The sequence below is a fragment of the Crassostrea angulata genome, chromosome 7 (genome assembly GCF_025612915.1).
Source record: "Crassostrea angulata isolate pt1a10 chromosome 7, ASM2561291v2, whole genome shotgun sequence".
Classification (NCBI taxonomy): domain Eukaryota; kingdom Metazoa; phylum Mollusca; class Bivalvia; order Ostreida; family Ostreidae; genus Magallana; species Magallana angulata.
In genome coordinates this window covers 19,308,520-19,324,919 of record NC_069117.1, presented here as the reverse complement: position 1 = coordinate 19,324,919, position 16,400 = coordinate 19,308,520, and the positions used below count along the sequence as shown (strand labels likewise).

At 33.3% G+C, this 16,400-nt stretch overlaps 3 protein-coding genes across 4 annotated transcripts; 1 reads left to right on the top strand and 2 right to left on the bottom strand.

The window, feature by feature from the left end:
- Nucleotides 1-19: 19 nt before the first annotated feature.
- LOC128156733 (cilia- and flagella-associated protein 157-like) lies at nucleotides 20-4,982 on the top strand. Its single transcript, XM_052819008.1, has 10 exons — nucleotides 20-198; nucleotides 792-913; nucleotides 1,219-1,368; nucleotides 1,645-1,798; nucleotides 2,050-2,317; nucleotides 2,705-2,835; nucleotides 3,178-3,328; nucleotides 3,561-3,757; nucleotides 4,046-4,250; nucleotides 4,374-4,982. The coding sequence occupies exons 1-10, from the start codon at nucleotides 44-46 to the stop codon at nucleotides 4,518-4,520; spliced, it is 1,680 nt and encodes a 559-aa protein (XP_052674968.1). The 5' UTR covers nucleotides 20-43; the 3' UTR covers nucleotides 4,521-4,982.
- Nucleotides 4,983-8,792: 3,810 nt separating this feature from the next.
- Nucleotides 8,793-12,687, bottom strand: LOC128156747 (estradiol 17-beta-dehydrogenase 8-like). 2 transcript variants are annotated; one of them, XM_052819032.1, is made up of 8 exons: nucleotides 12,586-12,687; nucleotides 12,145-12,267; nucleotides 11,515-11,702; nucleotides 11,249-11,341; nucleotides 10,808-10,893; nucleotides 10,478-10,605; nucleotides 10,282-10,356; nucleotides 8,793-10,157 (listed from the first exon to the last, which is right to left on the bottom strand). In XM_052819032.1, the coding sequence occupies exons 1-8, from the start codon at nucleotides 12,614-12,616 to the stop codon at nucleotides 10,141-10,143; spliced, it is 741 nt and encodes a 246-aa protein (XP_052674992.1). In that variant the 5' UTR covers nucleotides 12,617-12,687; the 3' UTR covers nucleotides 8,793-10,140. The 2 variants fall into 2 exon arrangements, with proteins under 2 accessions (XP_052674992.1, XP_052674991.1); XM_052819031.1 differs by lacking the exon at nucleotides 12,586-12,687 and adding an exon at nucleotides 12,411-12,474.
- A 1,433-nt stretch (nucleotides 12,688-14,120) lies between these two features.
- LOC128156741 (protein SGT1 homolog) lies at nucleotides 14,121-15,458 on the bottom strand. The gene has a single exon (XM_052819021.1). It carries the CDS (start codon nucleotides 15,433-15,435, stop codon nucleotides 14,326-14,328), a length of 1,110 nt encoding a protein of 369 aa, XP_052674981.1. The 5' UTR covers nucleotides 15,436-15,458; the 3' UTR covers nucleotides 14,121-14,325.
- Between the last annotated feature and the right edge of the window lie 942 nt (nucleotides 15,459-16,400).

The window sequence follows — 16,400 nt, the reverse complement described above, 5'->3', positions numbered from 1 at the left end:
ATTTAAAATTTATCCATATCGTAGATCATAAAAGGACACAAATATGCCTCCCAAAAAGAAGAAGAGTGGGAAGAAGGGGAAGAAAAGTGCCAAGAAGTCTGGCCGAGGTTCCCCTTCCAAAAGTATCGAAACCATGAATGAACTGTCAAAAGAATATTTTATCATTCAAATTCGAGACTTAGAGAACAGATTGCAAAGGTAAATATATATATACTGAGTACGTACATTTCTTATTCTGACATATGTGGACATGTTTTTATTTAGCATTCAATATACATGTACATGCATATATAGATACATGTATGTATATAGCTATACATGTAAATATTTTGCCTGAAATAATACACAACGCATGTGTCACCCGTTTAACAAGTGTGTGACTGTCAGTCAATTATTGTGGGGTCTCCGCAGCTCAGTGTTTAGCTCAGCTCAGCACTGGCATGGTACATCAGAGCTAGGCCCCGCATTGGTTCAAATCCCATTTGAAACTTGACTTTTCACCGCCAGTTACATTTAGAACCATCCATGAAAAACCATGGGCATTCCCAGGAACATGCTTCATGCTTGTCCTATACTCTTAGATTTCTGGAACAAATTTCTCTAAAGAAGGAGAATATTAAAATGGGTACATTAACAGGTTTATGACCAACCAACTGACTGTCAGTCAATAAATTGGGTCTCAATGGTTGGTGTACTGGCATGGTACACCAAGAACCCAAAGTTTGAGTCCCAATTAAGATTTAATGAGTTTTATGAGTACTTATCTACAATGTATATATTTTGATTTCTAGGTATCAGAAAAGATGTGATGAATTGGAAGTGAACAGAGGAAATTACAATGAAAAATTTGAACAACTTGAAAAACAGAAAAATGATATTGTGGATTACCTGAAAAAAGAAATCAATAAGAAAAGTAAGTTCATATCATGTGTTTGCAAGTGCAAGAAATGAATTATTTGCCAAAAAGTAATCAATACCAATAATTACAACAGCAATAAAATTCAGATTAGAGTTTAATGTTGGTCTATGCACTTTTACCTGTGAAATCCGGCTTAACAAAAACTAGAGAAAAGAGTATTGATTTTTTTATCACCAAGGACTTGATTGGTTCATCTTCTAATTAAAGGTTAACAAATGCATGACACATGTATTTTAATTAACTTTTGGTAACGCAACAGAATGTAGGTTTGTACTGCATGAATGTATTTTGTTTGGTAGATGATGATATTGAGGATTTGAATGAACAGCTGATTGGTTTACAACAGACACGAGAGCTAGAAAAAGAGCAGGCCCATGCCACCATTCAGCAGATTAAAACTGAACTCCAGGAGACCAAGGACCAGCTAACATCTGATAACATGATTCTAGGTAAATGCGATTATCCAGTTAAATCTTATCATAATAAATTTAATTAAAGTTTTTATTTTATTAATTCTTGAAAAATTTTGTCTTTTGCTAAATTGACTTGACAATTCATGACTTAACATTCAATTCTAAGTAAAATTAAATTGATCTACATGTATTTGTAATAAATGTATAAAAACCAAATGAAAAAAGATAGGGTTTTATTGGTCTGAAAATCTTTCTTCTCAGTTGAAAAAAGAATTACCGATGTAAAATACTTTTTTTACTATTCATTTTTAGGTGGTAAATTGGCCTCTCTGGAAGAGTTCAAAGTGCACAGAGAAGAACTGATGGCAAAGTTTGCTAACATGGAAAAGGAACTAGAACAGAAAGATGAGGACCACAAATCTGCCATTTATGATCTGGAAAAGAAAGCAGTATTAGATAAATCAAGGTTGGTAGCCTTGTTTAGAAAACATTGGTCTAAAACTTCCTTCCAATTCTTCTTGTTTTTTTAATGTACTACCAAAGCAATGATTTCAAATGCATATAAATTTTTGTTTTGCTCACCTGAAAGTGTAAGTTAGTCATTGTCCAACATTGATACATTTTGATACTCAGATTTTGTCTGATAATTTAAAAAATATTAGTTAATAGGTTATTTATTATTGAAATATTCATTGAGAAAAATCCACTTTCTTGCAGATTGAAATCAGAAATGGTTCAACGAGTCAATCAGGTGGCTGCAGAATTTAGGAGAGTATCCAATAAACAGATGGCAGAGACCACGAAAAACACCATCAGGGAAAATGTGTCCATTACAGCCCAGCTAGCAAAGATGTCCGACAAAACTATGGAGCTGATTCAAGAGAATGATGAACTGAAAAAGAAAGAAAGGCAACAAAAACAGCATATAGAGATGTTAGAGGACAATGAAAAAACACTAGCCAAGAAAAACCATAGTCATCAAAAGGTATTGATACTAATCTAATATTTAATCCCAAAATGAACTTTTGGTATTTTCTCACTCAATGAGCCTTGCAAAGTTGATTCAACCAACTGAAGCTCTAACTCTTGTTCTGTTGATTTTACAAACATGATGCTAAGAATTAAGCATTTATTTAACAACGATGATTATAAATATGATTTTTTTATCTGTTCTTAAACCACGATTGTGAAAAAAAAATTCTCATTCATATACATGTACATCATAGGAAATTTCCACTATAGCATGTACATGTAGTATCTCTTGTAAATCTCACCTTAAATTGCAAATTTTGTTCTGATAGAGAAAGTTACAAAACAATCATGAAAATCGTCTTATTAGTTACAATGTAGTAAATGATATATTTGTTCACAGTTAATCAAGATGCTGACAGACAAATGTCGAAACCAGGAGGCACTCATTGCTGAGTTTGATTCTAGGGAACAGGAGTATCAGGAGTTAGATGCTGAGATTGATTTTCTGAAACAACAAGTAGAGTCACAGAGGTAAATATCCTCTAATCCTTATTTCTATCATTTACTGCAAACAGAGAAATTTTCATCTCTGTACAATATGTTATTTTTAAGTGACAAAGAGGTAAATTTAAAATGGGACTATAGTTGAAAACTTAAATTTACTTGTTTTTTTAACAACAACTGTGTAAGGGTAAATTTGAAATACAGAAAAATCTTATACATAGGTACAAGTGAGTGTTATTGAATGGAACTAATATAGGACAAAATACTACCAAAAATGTACACAGAATGTTAAAATACCAATAATGCTACAATTTGTTAGTTCACATTTGTCATTTAGCATTTTAAAATTAATTTTTGTTTTCAATACAGAGAAGAAATCCAGAGTTTAGCGAAAGAAAATGAGCAGTTACAGGAAGATCTAAAGGAAGCCAAAACTAAATTTAGAGCAGAGAAAAGAAACAAAGAGAAGGTGGACAGGATTCTGTATGATGCTGCAGAGGCCATTAAAATGATGCTCCAGGTAACTGTTTGTTTTTTAATGTAAATTTAATAAAGTACTATATGTTGATATCAATGATATCTATTGAGTAATAACTATAATACATATTTTTCAATAGTTTTAAGACAAATGAATACGTGTTTCACTTTTGATGAAATTCATGCACATTATGTACAGGAGGTAGGTTTTTAAACCAACACAGAAATATACCAGAAATTAAAAAAATGTCATATTCATGCATATTAATTTCAAGAAGTCAGATGATACAGAATCAGAGAGTGGGTACAATGACATTGAGAAGAAGGACAACATGTTGGAGAATCTGCTCATCTTGTTGAACAGTGCTGCTGCCATTGGTATAGGGCCCCAGCCCGAGGAATTCGGGAAGTATGAAATGAGGCAGAAGAGTGCCAGTGAAATGCCAGGCTCAAAGCAAGGCCTCAAAAGAGGGTAAATACATGGCTTCTATTTACTAACATTTGTACATTTATCAGTATTAAAAGTATTTATTTTTTTTTATTATTATTTGTACCTGTATTAATGCATTATTGGATGCAAAAATTCAATAATTCTACCCTTTACAAAATTTATATTGCAATTACATTTTTTGCCTTTATTGATGCAATAAACTTGTAGCCCATGCAAATATGCTCTCAATCTGTGATATTTATTCTATTTTCTTAAAGAGTTATCCCCCTTGTAGCAGACTTTTTGATAGAGTTTTTCCCCTTGTTGTAGAATGCTCCCAATGTCTCCTGTGGCCAGGAGTGGTGGCACCCTTCCCCATTATCAGCTCGGAGATTTGGGTTTGATTCCTCGACCCAAGAACCATATTCCCACCAGTGTAGATAAGATGAGGGTCCTGTCCGCCACCACAAGACTGGGTGGTCTCCGTAAAGTGTTGACCAAGTCTGTAGCCGTTCAAACCGTCAGTGCTCCTAAGGTATGTATATACGTATCATTTTATAATCTAGCTATTAGAGCCTTGCAACCTTTTAACTATTTTTGTTATGTAAGGTCATGATGCTAATTTGTGTATGATATTCCAAATTAATTGAACTTTTAGGCGTTATTTTATGCTGATCAACTTCTGAGTAAAGCTCCCACTGGTTCCCAGGAAGCTGTGATCTCCATGACAACAGAAAGGATCCGGTCCCCAGGGATGCCCCTTGGCCCTATACATACAGCTAAAGCCACCAGTAAAGTCTATTAATCAAACCGCTATCACAGCATGTTAATCACATGTGACAAGAACTCACATCAATGTTGTCAGGAGGCACCAACAGATCAAGTGTCAAATGCATGCTGTTAAAAAATATGTTTTAGAATGAAGTTCACAAATTGTTATTTTAACATGCTATATTTTTGTGATATTTTTCTTTTTGTTTCAAACTCATTTGTGAGTTGTTTGAAGACGCTTCATGATGAGCTTTGTATTTTCTTCGGATGTATAATATATTTATACTTGCAACAGGTGAGTAAGGAAAAGTGTTAATCTTGTTTTCATTACGATACAAACTAAATACAATATTTCTTACAGAGAAATCCAGTCAATTATTGTATTATGTATAATACAAATGATATACTTATCATGAAGTCACTATTTTTGTTGTTACAATCATTGTAAATATGTATAAAATTATCTTTCACTCAATAAAGCATTTAATAAATGTGATCATGCTTTTGTTTTCAACCCACTAGTGAAGGCATGGACACTCACGAAATTTTGATACTGTTGAATGTTGTGGTTGTCACTATATTATGTTGAAAACGATTTTGCGCAACTACCTTACATGAAGTACTATTACATTACACAAAGGGAAAGAAAAAAGTGTTCGTTAGCCAGAGTGTAAATTTACCTACATATGTTTTAATAAACATACAAGAAATAAATTCAATTTTATTGGGTTCAAATACATTGACAAGATATCACTTCATATAGATTCCTTTACCTTTTAAAGCAAAATTTCAACGACTTTTCGCTTTATTGATATAATCCAGCATTGCAACCAGTAAACAAGTCTGAGCAAGATTTGGTCATTGAGAGAGAAAACATTGTCTGGATAAAGAAATTTCAGAGATGTCATGACCTTGACCTTTGACATAAAAAACATATTTCAATGTCATTGTACACACAATGCCAAGGGGGAGAAACGATAATCAAAAACTAGATATAGATCCGACTTCAATCCTTGACCTTGAAAACTTGACTCGAGGTCCTTACACACCCTAATTAAGCTCACATGTTCTTTATGTGAAGTACATGTATGAACATAATAGGGCAAAGGAATATGAATATACAACCAGGACAAGGATTCTTCAAAGAGATCCGATTTGGTCACTGCACACATTTAGTCTGTCCCAAGATATTTTTCCCACATAACTTTCTTAAATTTACCAATATTTATAAATACCTCTTGGTTCAGACATTGTTCATTCAATAGTATTCATGAACAAATCCCAAGATTTCCCCTTTGAAACGCCCCTCTAGCTTGTCAGATTTCAATACACGGATAAAAATAACAAAAGGCCCAGGGGCCACATCGCTCACCTGAGCAACAGTTGCCTTAATTCTGATCAAATTAGCAATACAGTATTAAAATATCTTGACAACTAAGTACAGTAGATCTTGCTAAACAAAAATTGAAAATCTGCCAATTTTTATCCACCTCTTTTTTTTGGTATAATACCAAGCCCTTTTTGTTGTTGTACCTGTAAGAAGATTTTTCTCTATTCCTATGTACCCCCCCCCCCCCTCCCATTTTGTGGCCCCACTTTTCTCTAGGGAATCATGGTTTCATCAAACTTAAATCTGCATAACCTGTGCTTTCACACTAAGTACTGATTTTTGGACCGAAAACTTTCCCAGAATATTTTTAAAGATTTTCTCTATAGATTCCTATGTAAAAATTCAAACCGCCATCACGGCCCCACCTTACCAATAGGGACTGAGATTTTGCAAACTTGAATTTACACTACCCGAGGATGCCTTTACACAAGTTTAAGCTTTTCTAGCCAAACAGTCTTTAAAAAGATTTTTAATATATCTATGTAAAAATTCATCCCCCATTGTGGCCTCGACCTACCCTTGGACTATTATTTAAACAAACTTGAATCTACACGATCTGGGGATGCTTCCAACCAAATTTGGGCTTTCCTGGCCTAATAGTTTTGAGAAGAAGATTTTCAAAGATTTTCTCTATATATAAAAATTTATCCCCCATTGTGGGCATGCCCTACCTCAAGGGACCATGATTTGAACAAACTTGAATCTACATTATCTGAGAATGGTTACATACCAATTTGAGCTTTCTTGGCCTAATAGTTTTTGAGAAGAAGATTTTTAAAGATTTTCTCCATATATTCCTGTGTAAAAATTTATCCCCCAATTGTGGCCCCACCCTACCCCCAGGGACCATGATTTGAACAAACTAGAATCTACACTATCTGAGGATGCTTCCACTCAAATTTGAGCTTTCCTGGCCTAATAGTTTTTGAGAAGAAGATTTTTAAAGATTTTTTCTATATATTCCTATGTAAAACTTGATCCCCCAATTGTGGCCCCACCCTACCCCCAGGGACCATGATTTGAATAAACTTGAATCTACACTACCTGAGGATGCTTCCATTTTAATTTGAGCTTTCCTGGCCTAACAGTTTTTGAGAAGAAGATTTTTAAAGATTTTCTCCATATTTTCCTATGTAAAAATCCATTCCCCCATTGTGGCCCAACCCTACCACCAGGGACTATGATTTGAACAAATTTGAATCTACACTACCTAAGGATGCTTCCACTTTAATTTGAGCTTTTCTGGCCTGATAGTTTTTGAGAAGAAGATTTTTAAAGATTTTCTCCATATATTCCTATGAAAAACTTGATCCCCCTACTGTGGCCCCACCCTACCCCCGGGGACCATGATTTGGACAAACTTGAATCTACACTACCTGAGGATGCCTCCACACAAGTTTAAGCTTTCCAGGCCGATTAGTTTTTGAGAAGAAGATTTTTGAAAAATACCAACAAATTTTCAATAATTCTCAATTATCTCCCCTTTAAAGAAGGGGGTGGCCCTTCATTTGAACAAACTTGAATCCCCTTCACCTAGTGGTGCTTTTTGCCAAATTTGGCTGAAATCTGCCCAGCGGTTCATGAGAAGAAGATGAAAATGTGAAAAGTTTACAACAACGACGACGACAGACAACGGACAAATTGTGATCAGAAAAGCTCACTTGAGCCTTTGGCTCAGGTGAGCTAAAAAGTCAATGGGGATTTTCTATTGCTTAAGAGATGAAGGTACCCAGATGATAGCATTGAAAATTGAACAAGGTATTCCAAGTGAATTTTGAATGGAGAAAAGATGTCAACATTCCCCATTATAAATCCATGAGGAAATCTGTTTTTGTTTCTGGTGAATTTTTAGGAGTGAAAAATGATAATGTGTGAATGAAGTTATTTTGGAAATTTTCTTTTTCATTTTTTAGGGTAAAGAACTATATATGATAGGAGTTGAATTTGGCCCCCATAATTCGCCATTATTCATAGTGTTTCGGTAACATTAAAATGTTATGTTATTTTTTAGAGGAGTTGATATAAAATATATTTTTAACCTATTTATTTGATTTATTTGCACTCACTTGCAGTATATGACGTCAGAAGTGACGCTATTTCTATAATTCAATCAAAATCAGTCAGAAATTGACATTTTTCCTACCTTTTAACGAATGGGAAATATAGAGCGCATGCTTGAACAAGGAAAATTTTTTTGTCAGTTATTAGTCTTGGCTAGTTACATCTCTGATTAAAATATTTTGTTTGTTCAAGCATGCGCTCTATGTTTTCTGAAAGAAAAACTTCTTGAAAACAAGCTGTTTTATGCTAAAAACGTAAAAATGGCGGGAAAAGTCTCTCTTCATGATACCAAATTTCTAAATTGTGGGCAATTGAATCAAAATGAACATAATGTTAAAACATCACATATATATCTGTACAAAGAAAACAAAGAATTACAGTAAAATGATGATGTTCATTTTAGGGGGCCATTTTAGGCCCTTATCATATATAGTCCTTTAGTTTATCAGGAACATATTCAATATCATTTCTGTAGACCTTATTCAATCTATAACTTAAAACTTCTTGCAGGCAATTTTCAAATATTTGCTATGAACTTGAAGTATAAGTCAAATGTTAAATCCAAAAAAATGCTTTTCATCCAACAGTCTTTTTTGTAAAATCAGGATCTTGGAGATGGTCACCCCCTTTATGATATCTAGGATTTTGTTACAAGGAATGCCTATAAAATGATATATCAACTTGAAATTTGCAAGTTTAGAAGGAAAGGACATTGTAATTTATATGTTCATTTGCATTTACTGTAAGTTGAACACAACAAATTTAAATCAAAATAAACTACCATACTATCAAATTCATTTTTATCAATTTTTATGGTATCAATTATTACACATTTAAAAACAATGAACAAAGGTACGTATCTCACAAAAACTGTAGTACATTTATTAAAATACATTGTATATGCAATGGTCCCCCAAAAGATGATGTCATTGAAACAGTGGATATAATCAATATACAGGTACCAAAGAAAAGGATTGTTTCTCACAATTACAGGCTGAGGTAGTTCATATCCTGTGTCTTATTAACAATGTTGTGTGACAACATATGATTGGCATAGCTAACATTATAGTATTCTACCATATAATTGGCATAGCTAACATCTATTGTATTCTATCATTTGATTGGCATAACTAACATCATTGTATTTAACATATGATTGGCATAGCTAACATCATTGGATTCAACATATGATTGGCATAGCTAACATCATTGTATTCTTACATATGATTGGCATAGCTAACAACATTGTATTCTTACATATGATCGGCAAAGCTAACATCATTGTATTCTATGATATGATTGGCATAGCTAACATCATTGTCTTCTTACATATGATTGGCATAGCTAACATCATTGTATTCTTTCATATAATTGGCATAGCTAACATTATCGGATTCAACATATGATTGGCATAGCTAACATGATTGTATTCTTACATATGATTGGCATAGCCAACATTATTGTATTCTATCATACAATTGACATAGCTATCATCATTGTATTCTATCATACAATTGACATAGCTATCATCATTGTATTCTATCATATAATTGGCATAGCTAACATTATCGGATTCAACATATGATTGGCATAGCTAACATCATTGTATTGTATCATACGATTGACATAGCTATCATCATTGTATTCTATCATATGATTGACATAGCTATCATCATTGTATTCTATCATATAATTGGCATAGCTAACATCATTGTATTGTATCATATGGTTGGCATAGTTAACATCATTGAATTTTTATAAGTACCCTGGTAAAGTTTTTATAGTACAATAAATATATCACTTAAATGCAGTAATGTTCTGCAATCAAATACAGCTGTAGTTCAAATACAAATATGTCATTGCTTTTTTTAATTTTATTACAAGATTTTTGCTTATTTGTTTTTCAATTCTCCTTTGTACAGTAAAAAAGAAACCAGTCAAAAAGGATGAAGATCCCTACTCCTCCATCAAATTCCTAGCCGAGATAAGGATCCCAACCTCCTTCAGCACCATTCCTGTCCAGGACCATCCCCAGCTAGACTAGCCATCCCAGATACACAGATGTCCCAATAATCACTAAAAACCACTGTGATCAGTAAATTCATCTATTGTGCCATTGTTTCGCATATCTTTATGACTTTGTATTTATATCACAGACTTGATGTTTTTTTTAACAACTTACACTCTGACTCTTCACTTTGTTTTACATAAAAAGACCACCTTCAAAAGAAAATACATATGTTAGTTTTTATCAAAGAAAATAAAGAAGGAATTGACACTATATCTATTTTATGTTGATTGATAAACATGTATATGAATTTGTTTATTAGCCACTGTTTCATACCTGTAACCTCAATGGTAGCACCAGTTATATAGCTGCTCTTGTCAGAGGCTAGGAAAGCACAAGTGTTTGCTATTTCTACAAGAAAAAATCAAACTATTGATCATTTGGAACAAAGAGAGCTATCCAAAACTGTCTCTGAGACCAGTACCTGAAAATAACAAATTTCAACCATACATAGAGAAAATTTGGTTTTTACCTTCTGGGTTTCCTAGGCGGCCCAATGGAATCAACAATTTGGTCATTTGCATTAGATTTTCTGGAACTGTCTCAGTCATGGGGGTCTCAATAAAACCAGGTAACACTGCATTCACCCTGATGTTAAACCTGTAGTCAGAGAGAATATGTGTCATGATGACATTACAGCCACAACAAAGAGAACAAAATTACAAAAAGAACTAATAACTTAATCCCAGATCCAAATATATCAAGAAAAAAAGACACCAATACTTAACTAAATTAGTAAATATCTTTTGAATATGATCAAAGCAACCACCTTTTTTGGAATGACAGAGATAACATAACTTACTTCCCCATTTCCTTTGCCATGGACTTGGTGATTCCTATCACTCCAGCCTTTGAGGCAGCATAATTGGTTTGTCCTATATTACCTGTCTAATATAAATTCACTTTGTATCACTTCTGGATCTACTTATCTTCTCAGTTTTTTATTTTTTTTACTTTTGCATGTTATGATCGACACTCAAGTTGGGAAATATAATTATAGGGGCCATATTGCTCACTTGAGCAGCGATGTCCAGCTTCAATTTTGGTAGCGTAGAAACTTTACTACACATAAATCAAAAATTTTGTGTAATATTGCATCCTCTTGGTGTAATTGAACCAGAGGAGAAGACAAAATTGGAAAGTTGTTGCAGTGGACAAAAACAATGGCTACATACACCTGACAAATTTTGATCAGAAGAGCCTTCAGCTTAGGTAAGCCAATGAAAAGTCATACTATATTTACCTTGCCTACAAGACTTGATATGTTGACAATGGAGCCTTGCACTTTGTTTGTCAGCATAGCTTTACCTACAGCCTTGTTCAACAGCCAAGTTCCCTGAAAATGGAAACTTATCTTTTAAAAAGAGCCTCCTAATAATTTAAACTATCAGTAATAGTCTTTGCTGTATCAATTGAAAACAGAAGGGCTGGTTAAAATATAATATCTAGTATTTTAACAATCTAACATTAATACACTTCTTGATTCTTACCCATTAACACAACATATACCTTGAGATTAACATTGACGACTTTATCGAAGTCTTCCTCTGTAAGTTTCATCATTGTCCTGTCCCTCGTAATACCCGCTGAGTTCACTGCTACCTGAGGAGCTGAGGAGTACTTCTCTTTAATTTTGTCCAGTAAATTGTTGACAGACGCTGAGCTTGATACATCGCACTGATAGGACTGATGGTCACCTAAAATTCACATGTACCTTGACAGAGTACTTTTATGTTAACCATGGTATTTGTCTTTCACTTCTTTACAAATCTAAGTAGGCAAGGCAGTAACTGACTGACATCTATTGCACTGTTTGGACCATTGATAGATAATTTATCCTGGTAGTAAAAAAAAATATCAGCTACAGTCTACATTTACACTTTACACATAAAGACATCAAAATTTTATTTCTTTCCTCTTTGTTGAATAACAGAATTATAAGAGCAATTAATTGGTGAATAATGTACCGGTATATACATCACTGCAAGTAGTTAACGTACACTATTCCTATAGACAGTGAACTTTGCTTGGTGTAAGCTAGCTTTTTATACCCCAAAGAGATAAGATTCAATGTATATAACCACTATCCCTTCACAAAACATTGATATAAACTTTGATTTCAATAACCATAAATTTTACCTGTGTCCTTGATCATGGATAGCGTCTCTTCCATTCCCTTCTCATTCATGTCAGCACCAATAACAGTTGCTCCTTCAGATGCAAACACCCGGCATACTGCTCTCCCAATGCCACTCCCAGCACCTTCAATATATAGGTATGAGCGATTTTTTTTACCTCTTCAATATAATTTTTATAATCGTCCAATATACGACCAATATACGTTGATTATGGCGTAACAAGTATGCATCAAAGAGGTATATCCAAACTGACCCAAGTATACATACCGGTAATAACAGAATAAGCAATATAACACACGTTACATATATGGTACATGTATATAGGAATATAACCGGGTTTAATAAATATTTTGAACTGTTGCAAAAGACGGTCACCATAGGTGAAATTTGAATATTAATTCTTTTATTTATAAAACCAGACAATGACTAAGTGAATACTCACCTGTTACAACTGCTAGTCTACCTGACAACATTGTGATCAAAGTTCGTCCTCAATCAAATCGAAAATGAAAGTAGAAGGTTCACTGTTTTAACTTGTACTGTAACCTATTCGCCTAACCGTTGAATTTATAAATAAATACATCAGTATGTACTTTTCTTTTTTAAGGTGGAATAACACACCTAGAAAAGTCACCCAAATTAACAGGAATTTTTTTGATAATGAAAGATATAATTATAAATAAACTGTACAAATGTCAAATAAGCGAAAAATTTGCAGTTTGGGGATAAAAAATGAATATCTAACGTGATTATTCCAGTAATTAACAACAAAAGCCCTTGCGGGATTCGAACTAGGGATGTAGGGATCACAAGTCCGACACTTTATCCACTCGGCTATGGAGTAAGTTACATGCTTCAGTCCATCAAATCCTTTTAATAAAAAGAAATTTCGATCAGCAGTCAAGATGATGTGTTATTCCACCTCATGCGTGGTAATTTGAGTGTTACAGGTACATTTACTATAATATATACAAGAGTATCTGGTAGAAGATGATCTTTTTATAATCTTATACCACAGTTCATTAAAATTTAAAGTTCTTGTTTAATTGATTAAGTCGCAATTTGAATCAAACTAACCAAGTTCCTTGATGTAATGTCATTTTGTGTTAAGGTTACTTCACTGGTTCTACAGGTAGCAACTAATTAAAAGGAAAGGTTAACACAATATGTACCATTTGTAGTTTAGATACACTGTATTATAAGACCATTGATATAAAAATCTCAATTAATAAAAAAGTTTATTTTGTCAGAAGTCAAAAGTCAAAACATGCACAATAATTTGGACGGAAATGTGAACAAGCAAGAATAGAATATGACTTAAGGATATATCTTTCTTTTCTTTTAGAGCTATTAAAGGGACTTGGACACAATTTCATTTAAAATTTTCAAATTTTTTTGTTCCATTTTCAATGTTTATACTGATAAAAAAAGAAGTTTATAATGCTATGTCAAAATTTGAAAGTCAAATATCAAGTTATAAGCGAGATACAGAATTCTTTGTTTTGTAAACAAAGCTCGAATATTGTCATTTTTTACATATGTGTTGTATTGGTGTAAGTTTCAATCAAATGTACCTTTCCTTTGTTGATAATAGTATTTATGAAGATATATAATTAGCTTAAATTGTTTTTTTACATGTCATTTTGTCTTCGAAATGGTAATTCTCTTCATTACATTTTTGTAAACAACTACAAGACTTGAGCTTTGTTTACAAAACAACCAATTCTTACCTCTGTATCTCGCTTGTAACTTGACTTTAACATTCAATATTTTGGTCAATCATTTATTAAAATGCACCAGTTAACCATTTTATACATAAAAAATAAAAATAACATTATTGATCTCTAATCGTGTCCAAGTCACTTTAAGTTCAGCAGATTTCTTATATGCAACTTATACAGTACATGAATTCTTTAAATACCAGTATTTCCATCTGTATTCAATGTTACAGCATAGAATAATTGAAACTAAGTGACATTAAGCTTCCAGTTAAATTTATTGGATATCTAACTGCTCAGCATCTCTACATGTTATTCAGATTTGATCAAAGCATAATATACAATGCCAATTTCTGCAAGAGTCATGAAATAAATATAACAGAATTACACTGTAGTTCTTATTCTTATCAATATGACTTAATGAAGATAAAGATGATAATCACTCTTCAGTACTTTGTTGTCTATCACACTTCCCACTTTTTGTACTCCATCCCATCTGGTGGTTTCACATCAACTTTCTCCTTTCCAACTTCATTCCAGTTTGTGCTTAGAACAGTTCCACCTGATTCATAAAATGATTTCATCATTGCTTTCTTCGTATCTTCACCGGCATCAGCGTAGATCTTCTGAAACAGCTGATTCAAGGCTGCATCTCCATCCAATTTCTCGTCCTTCTCTTCTTGCTTGATATCACTCACCAACTTATCCCAGTTTCTGGTATAATGACTGGATGTGGGATACTTGCTCACGGTTGGATCGGAGCCTTGAGGATTAAACTGTTTGACTTTGTCCTGGAGACCATCATCCTCTAATTTTTTCCACTGCCTTTCCTCAGATTTACGAAGTTTGATCTCAATTTTGGTAGACATAATTTTGCTTACAGATTTCTCAGGAATGATTTCATGGGCCAAATCGAGTTCTAAACTGTAATTACTTCCCCCAGGCAACTTAACTGTAACACTCACTGCCTTTGGCTCGATGTTAATTGTGCAATCTTCTTTTTTCACATTTTTCAGCATCACATTGACTACAACTGTTGTTTGGGTCTGATACCAATCATATCGTGTTTTGGGACCAGCAGGCATTGGAGGGGGCTGACTTGGAGCAGCAGCTGGAGCCTTTGGTTCTTCTTTTGGTTTTGGAGTTTCGATTTCTCCCTTTGAAGTGCCAACAATTGGTTCCATGGACTTGTCTTCACCTGTTTCTTTACCCAGAATATCCAATTCAGCTTCACATTTCCTTACCCATGTTTTTATTGCTTTGTCATCAGGATCAAGGATTTCTGCCGCTTTAAATGTTGTATAAGCTTCTGTGTATTTTTCGAGATGAAATAACGCAGTGCCTTTCCTTACGTACGCTTTGACACTCTTTGGATTTATTTCACACGCGGTGTTAGTGTCAGTTATCGCCTCTTCGTACTTCCCTTGGTTGATTTTAACTTGTGCTCTATTGTTATAATACTCAGCATTGGTTCCGTCCAATTCAATGGCCTTCGAATAAAATTCCAATGCCTTTTCGAAATTTTCATTAACAAATTCTTCGTTGGCCTTCTGGAAAAATTCTTTTGCTTCCATTTTAGAAATTGTAGTATTCAGACCAAACACTTCCGGATTACTCCAAACAACGACAACTTTCAATCAACAATAACTCTGCATAGCGCAAGTTTGATTATTGTTTCCATGGCACGTAAACAAGAAAGGATCTATTTTCTCTCTTTTTTCAACTTACAAAAAAGTTCTGTTCAAGAAACAGGATCCTTCACTTTTCTGTTGTAATTTTCTGAATATTGAATGCCCATAAAGCTGAGAATTTTTGTAGCTGAAAATATTTTTTTTTTCGCGAATAAATGCATTACTTTCGCAAAATAAGGCAAAACTTTCGTGTTATTCGCAAAACTTTTGCACTTTTTATTCGGTATGGGTTACAATAAGCACATTTTCAAACAACATCACTGAATAGGCCACTAATTTCTAACGATATTTTTTAATTGGCTATATATATGGAAAAACACAAATTTCAATGGAATAAGACTAATGAATGCCTGTTTGAACCAAAAAATTATATCGAAAAGGATGATTTACTTCCTTAATATTTGCTTTAAATATTTTTATATGATATGAATACTCATTTTAAGCTTTATCAAATTTAAAAAGATAATATGATTTTGATTCATGTATCCAAGGCAAAGCGGACAAAATATATATATACATCGAATTTTAATAATTCACGTAATACGGAAAATATCATATCGAATTTCAAAACTAAATCGAATTCTTTTTCACTCATTGTTCTTTATGATGGTTCTTGTTTGAAATAACAATATTTATATTAAATTGAAGTTTCGAGTTCATTCGCAAAATTACGCGTTTATTTGCGAAAGTTTGCGTTATATAGCGATATAATTTCATTCTTTTTTTACCTAAAAAATGAGCTCAATGGGCTTTTATAGATATAATATAGGTTTTATATATATGAATAATGTCAAAAGACCTAGAAAATTGTATATTACCCCCCCCCCCCCGGCTTTTTGATTTTATGT

Excerpts from the sequence above, each read along its gene's own strand:
- LOC128156733 (XM_052819008.1), top strand. The coding sequence starts at position 44 with ATGCCTCCCAAAAAGAAGAAGAGTGGGAAGAAGGGGAAGAAAAGTGCC. Across the intron at positions 1,369-1,644 it reads ATCTGATAACATGATTCTAG|GTGGTAAATTGGCCTCTCTG; the intron begins GTAAATGCGATT and ends ATTCATTTTTAG. Across the intron at positions 3,329-3,560 it reads CCATTAAAATGATGCTCCAG|AAGTCAGATGATACAGAATC; the intron begins GTAACTGTTTGT and ends ATTAATTTCAAG.
- LOC128156747 (XM_052819031.1), bottom strand. The coding sequence starts at position 12,459 with ATGTACCATATATGTAACGTGTGTTATATTGCTTATTCTGTTATTACC. Across the intron at positions 10,606-10,807 it reads ATGGCAAAGGAAATGGGGAA|GTTTAACATCAGGGTGAATG; the intron begins GTAAGTTATGTT and ends CTCTGACTACAG. Across the intron at positions 10,357-10,477 it reads CCGCCTAGGAAACCCAGAAG|AAATAGCAAACACTTGTGCT; the intron begins GTAAAAACCAAA and ends TTTTTCTTGTAG.
- LOC128156741 (XM_052819021.1), bottom strand. The coding sequence starts at position 15,435 with ATGGAAGCAAAAGAATTTTTCCAGAAGGCCAACGAAGAATTTGTTAAT.